Source organism: Microtus ochrogaster, chromosome 10 (assembly GCF_000317375.1).
Source record: "Microtus ochrogaster isolate Prairie Vole_2 chromosome 10, MicOch1.0, whole genome shotgun sequence".
Lineage (NCBI taxonomy): Eukaryota > Metazoa > Chordata > Mammalia > Rodentia > Cricetidae > Microtus > Microtus ochrogaster.
Window position 1 is genome coordinate 75,660,392 of NC_022016.1, and position 6,432 is coordinate 75,666,823.

General features: G+C 46.4%; 1 protein-coding gene across 1 annotated transcript in view; it reads left to right on the forward strand.

The window, feature by feature from the left end:
• Window positions 1-2,409: 2,409 nt before the first annotated feature.
• The window catches only part of LOC101989185 (cytochrome c oxidase assembly factor 7), a 13,191-nt gene continuing 9,168 nt past the window's right edge, over window positions 2,410-6,432 (forward strand). The window contains exons 1-2 of the mRNA XM_005353546.2: window positions 2,410-2,604; window positions 4,151-4,291. Coding sequence (XP_005353603.1) covers window positions 2,499-2,604; window positions 4,151-4,291 — 247 coding nt within the window. The 5' untranslated portion in view covers window positions 2,410-2,498. The remainder of the gene's footprint in view (window positions 2,605-4,150; window positions 4,292-6,432) is intronic.

Below are 6,432 nucleotides of genomic sequence, written 5' to 3' on the forward strand. Positions count from 1 at the left end.
TTTTTTTTTTTTGAGACAGTGTCTCACTACATAGCTCAGGTTGGCCTCAACTTAGTATATAGTCAAGGATGACTCTGAAGAAAAAACAGGATGACTTTGAACTCCTGATCCTCTAGCCACTACACCTAGCTTTTGGACAGGATAAGGACTTTTTTATAGACTTTTTTTATATTTGTTTATTTGTGGGAGGAGGGGAGTTTGAGCCACACCATCTCACTGACTCCCCCCTCCCCCCACCCTGGGATTGAACCTAGGATCTCAAGCAGATGGGCAGGAGTTATAATGCTGAGCTCCACTCTCAGGGTGGGATAGTGATTCTCAGCTAAGATCTGTCTACCCTCCAAAACTAGTCCTTTCATAACATATTATACAGAATACATCAAGTAATATGGAACATTGAGGAAGAAGCTTCTAGATCTATTTTGGGTTGGTGTAGTCGTTATATATGTCAAACTTTACAGAGAGGGTATGATGAGATTTCACAGGGCCTTGAAGGTCAGGCTAAGGAGAAAGTCTCAAAACCAAAGGTCAGGCCTTCCTATCCTGGGGCATGTTTCCTGAGGGTTCCCTCTGGTGGTCAGGGATGCAAAAAAGAATGTGGGTCCCTGGATGTGGTATCTTATACCTGTAATAGTACTCTGTAGGTTGATGCAAGAGGATCGTCTCAAGTTAAAGGTAGTCCTGAACTACATGGTGAGATTCTATGCCAAGAAAAATGGTGGCATACACCTTTAATACCAGCACGTCAGAGGCAGAGATGGGCAGAACTCTGTGAGTTCAAAGCTAGTCTGGTCTACAGTGTGAGTTCCAGGACAGCCAGAGCTGCTACACAGAGAAACCCTGCCTCAAAAAACCAAAGCCAACCAACCAAATAAATAAATAAATAAGTAAATCGGGAATTTCCAAAGACGTTTACTAGCTGAAATAAGTCGCTCCCCATCTGTCATTAAAATGAGTTAGTGGTGAGGCCACGCTATATCGGATAGTGGGAAAACATGGACTGTGCTCCACAGAAAAGCCCTAGACCTAGTGGGTGGAGGGAGGAACTGCTTTTGGGTAGTCTGTGAAAATTTTACTTAGACTCAAAATAAAAAGCAAAACAAAAAAATACAGGTGAAGCCCCTTGCCCCACCTTGACGCACTTCTCCTTTTGCGTGGTGCTGGGGATAGAACCTAGGACTCCTGCACATGCTAGGGATGCCCTCTGCTACCAAGCTAAATCTTCATTCTTTCTCTCTCTCTCTCCCTCTCTTTTGGTTTTTAGAGACAAGGTTTCTCTGTGTATCCCTAGCTGTCCTGGAACTCACTCTATACCAGGCTGGCCTCGAACTCGGAGATTCGCCTGCCTCTGTCTCCTGAGTACTGGGATTAGAGGCGTGCACCACCACTGCCCAGTTTAAATATATTTTTTAAAAATAACTACATCACATTTGAATAAAACAAGGCTGTTCTGCCCCATCTCCAGAAGAGGACACATGGTGGCTCACAAACATCTGCAATGAGATCTGGTGCCCTCTTCGGTGAGTGTTGTCAGAGTTTTTAACCTCTGAGCCATCTCTCTAGCTCTTCATTCTTCTTTTTTTTTTCTTTTAACTTTTTATGATTTATTTCACTTTACTTTATGTGCACTGGTGTGAAAGTGTCAGATCGCCCTGGAACTGGATTTATAGGTAGTTGTGAGCTGCCTGCCATGTGTATGCTGGGACTTGAACCCGGGTCCTCTGGAAGAGCAGTCAGTGCTCTTAAGCACCAAGCCATCTCTCCAGCCCTAGCTCTTCGTTCTTTCTCTTTGGAAAAAAGTTAAACTCTGAAGCCGTTTCCCACGCTTCTCTAATAGGTTTGGCTAGTGCAAAGTTCTTAGACCCGGATTCAAAACTCAGCACTCGGCACCAGCTATCACCAACGTCACTACCGTCACTCGCGGTCACCTTCACATCTCACGTCATTTATGGTGGTGTCTTTGATGGGTCTAGAAAAAATATTGAGATAAATGCATCCCGTGGCACTAGCAGAGGCTTATTTTTGTCAGGTGTTCCAGCCATATGTTGGACACACAAGTTACTCAAAACGCTTGCTGCCTGAATACGCAAATGCTTTCCTGATGAATCTCAAGCTCTGTATTTTGCAGGGCTGGGAGCACTTGGCGGTGAGCTCCAGCCCAACGCTGCAAGCTCTGGGAAGGCAGGGACCGGAGCTCCCGGCTGTCTCGGCTTTAGAACTGGGACTGCAGGAGGGCAGGCTGATCCCGACTGCAGGGAGAAAACCACTATGGGGCAGAATTACCTCACTTAAGCGGAGGTAGACTACCGGCAGGGAGCCTTCCACAAAGACGAAGAAATGGGGAAGAAAGGCGCCCTCACCGCAAAGGCTGTTGGGAGCGTCGGTATCCGGAGACCCGCAAAGCGCTGACCTCACACGCGAGGCGGCAAGCCCCGCCCAATGAGCAGCTCACGTGATCTGGGGGCGGGACCACGTCCGGGTTTGTGGGAGTCGGAGCCATGGCGGGCTTGGTTGACTTCCAAGACGAGGAGCAGGTGAAGTCTTTCCTGGAGAACATGAAGGTGGAGTGTCACTACCAGTGCTACCGCGAGAAAGACCCGGATGGTGAGCGTCTCCCGCGCAGCTGGGGTGCCGAGAAGGGGCGCGAGCATTTGGCTAGGACGAGGTCACGCGGCGGGTGGAGGACGCCTGAGGACGCGGTCAGGGACATTAGCAAGCTGTGGGCGGGGACTTGGGGTGTACCGGGGGCGGGGCTTCTGCGGAGGGGCGGAGCCCTTAGGCTAGACCCGGCGTGGTCGTGTTTAGGGAGGAAGGACCCGGAGATGCAATGGTGAACACGCAAAGGAAATAAGTGAAATATGTGATAATAGTAAATGCGAATCAGGTTAGGATAAAAGAACTGGTACTGCACAATGGAATGGCTTTTGAATAAACTTATAAAGGAGGGGACAAACCATTGTAGGTCTTTGCCAGGCAGAGAGGTAATAGCTAATGAAAAGATCTGAGACGGCTGGGTGGTGGTGGCGCACGCCTTTAATCCCAGCACTTGGGAGGCAGAGGCAGGCGGATCTCTGTGAGTTCGAGACCAGCCTGGTCTACAGAGCTAGTTCCAGGACAGGCTCTAAAGCCACAGAGAAACCCTGTCTCAAAAAAACCAAAAAAAAAAAAAAAAAAAAAAAAAAGATCTGAGACAGAACTGGCGTCTTTTGTGTAGTGAGTGAGGTGGTTGAGTGTAGGATTGATTGACGCCCAGAGAAGCAGAGTTGTTTTCCTAGTGTTTTATTTATTTTGTACTCAGTGGAGGCAAGGTGGGAAAACAGAGTTCTCTTTTGGAAGGTCGAAGTCAGGATCTGTCAGAATTAAGTCAAATTAATTCTTGTGGTGCAGTCTTGAGACTCAGACCCAGGGCTTCTGCGTGTATTAGGCAACTTTTTCACCACTGTGCTCTGCCTCTGGTTCCAGAATGAAGTTTGTACAGGGAGCCTGGGTTGCAGTGTGTCCATCCTTCTACGGCAGGAACTTGATCCTGTAGAGATGTTTGAGGGGTTCATGGTAGTTGGTGTGTGTTATGTGGAGACTATACAAAGCTGTGAGTGGAGAACGGGCTGAGGCCTGGGGATGTGGGTGCTCATGTTCACCCCGAGTTCAGTTCCTGGCTTAAACTGGGTGTGGCAGCACATGCCTGGCCTGGGTGTGATCCTGGCACTCTAGGAAGTGGAGGCAGGGAGGGTCAGGGACAGACAGCCTCAGCAACATAGTGAGTTCTGGTCCAGTCTAAGCTATATAAGACCCTGTCTCAAGGAAATAAATAGAATTAAACAAAGATAACATGTGTTATGATTTTCGGTGTCAGAATGTCCCATCATCCTGTGGTCATCCAGGCAGGTGCAAACATGTGCCTCTGTGTAATGTTTTTACAAAGGCAAAGCGAATCTTAGCCCGTTCCCTCCTTTGTAGCTTACTTGTGTTATTTTTATTGCGGGGCTAGAGATTGAACAGAGGGCCTCCCACGCTCTAGCAAGTGCTGTGCCGCCTAGCTACACACAGCCTAGCGGCACACAGCCATTTGAGTAAGAGCTAGGCTCTATCTGGCTCTACCTGTACCCACTGAACAGCAGCAGTTGGCATAAGCAACTCTTCCCTCTCCTAGGTTGCTATCGGCTGGTGGACTATCTGGAGGGGATCCAGAAGAATTTTGATGAAGCTGCCAAGGTACTGAAGTTCAACTGTGAGGACAATGGGCACAGTGACAGCTGCTATAAACTGGGGGCCTATTACGTGACTGGAAAAGGTAAGATGCCGTCTCCACATGCCTCACAGAGTACAGGCAGGTGGTGGGAGAGAGTGGCCCTTTAAGTGAAGCAGCCTTCGAGGTTACTGCTTGCACATTGTGGGACCTTGAGCCAATTAATTTTCTTCTTTTTCTTAAAGAAGTTCTTAAAATGACATTTACCTATTTATTTTGGTGTGGGGCAGGTATGTACCATGTCCTACATGTGGAGATCAGAGGACAACTGACAGAAGTTGGTTCTCCAATTCCACCGTGTAGGTTCTGGGAATCGAACCCAGGTCATCAGAGTTGGCAGCAGCAAGTCATGTCTCTGGCTCATGATTAAAATATCTTTAGACAGGGTCTCTCTACAGCCCTGTCTGTCCTGGAGCTCACTCTGTAAACCAGGCTGGCCTCACACTCACAGAGATCCACCTGCCTCTGCCTTCTGAGTGCTGGGATTAAAGGCATGGGCTACCAGGTCTAGCTCATTATTTAGGATAGGATTTTACTCTAGTTTTGTTGGCTGCTCTGGCTAGAGTCTCTGAAAGGAGAAAACCCCAATTGAGAAAATGCCTGCATAAGATCAGGCTGTAGGGCTACCCTGTAGGACATTTCTTTTTCTTTCTTTTTGTTTTGTTTTGGGTTTGTTTGTTTTTAGCTTTTGTTTGTTTGATTGATTGAGTTTTGGTTTTTTGAGACAGAGTTTCTCTGTGTAGCTTTGGAGCCTGTCCTGGAACTTGCTTTGTAGACCAGGCTGGCCTTGAACTCACAGAGATCTGCCTGCCCCTGCCTCCCAAGTGCTGGGTTTAAAGTTATGTTGCCACCACCACTCAGCATGTAGGACATTTGCCTAATTAGTGATTGATGGGGGAAAGCTAAGCTCATTGTGAGACCACCCCTGGGCAGGTAATGGTCCTGGGTTCTATAAGAAAGCAGGCTATGGTATACAAAATGAGTTCCAGGATAGCCGGGACTGTTACACGGAGAAACCCTGGCTCAAAAAAGTAAAGGAAAAAGAAAAAAGAAAGCCAAGGGTGGATTATGGATATGGAAGAATAAGCCAGATGAATCCTTTCCTCCCCAACTTGTTTTTGGTCATGGTATTTAATCATAGCAATAGAAACCCTAAGACACCAGCCTAGAATTCAATTTGTAGTCCAAGATGGCCTGGAATTTTTAGGAACCTCCTGCCTCTGCTTCCTGAATGAGAAATTACAGATTAGGTACTGTTGGAAGGACCAGCCTTTGGTAGCTCAGGAATTGAAGGGGAGCCATGGAGTCAGTGGGACTAATCACTCAATTGACCTTTCTATCTGAAGGAGTAAAACTTAATTCTCTGGGGCCAATGAGAACTGGAAACACTCACTCTCTCTCTCTCTCTCTCTCTCTCTCTCTCTCTCTCTCTCTCTCTCTCTCTCTCTCTCTCTCTCTCTCTCTCTCTCTCTCTCACACACACACACACACACACACACACACACACACACACACACACTCCAGCATGTCAGCATCTCACTAAGGTGCTGATGAATAGCAGGCCCTCAGCAGGTCAGAGAAACTGAAGAGGAAATGCAGAGCAGGCAAACTGCTGGACAGACAAACAGACACTCGAGGACTTTTCTGCGGACCAAAGATTAGTTCTTCCTTTTATTATTCTTTCTGTTGCTTGTTCTACTCTATTCTTTTTCTGTCCTTCCCTGATGTTTCCCTTCTGTGTCTCTTTATTTTTTCCCTTACAGCGTGTATATACCCCCCAAAAAATCTTTCAAGCAATATAAAAATTACAATATGGTTATATTCTATTTTTTAAGAGAATGATTACAATGAATACAAATAAAAGACATGTTTTCCATTTCCCTTACGTAAACATTTTATATATTACAGGTGAAAACAAATTATCTCTAAGAACCCACATAATTCATATCCAAGCAACTTGTTATAGACTCACAAAGTGTGAATAAGCAAGATACTTTGTAGTAATATGATGTTATGCTATTTGGACTCTTTTAGGGGCCCACCCCCCAGCTCCAAAGTGGATCACACACAGAGTCTTACTTATAAACATCCGGCCTTAGCTTGGCTGGTTTCTTTTTTTTTTTTAATATTTATTTATTTATTATGTATACAATATTCTGTCTGCATGTACGCCTGTGTGAAGGTGT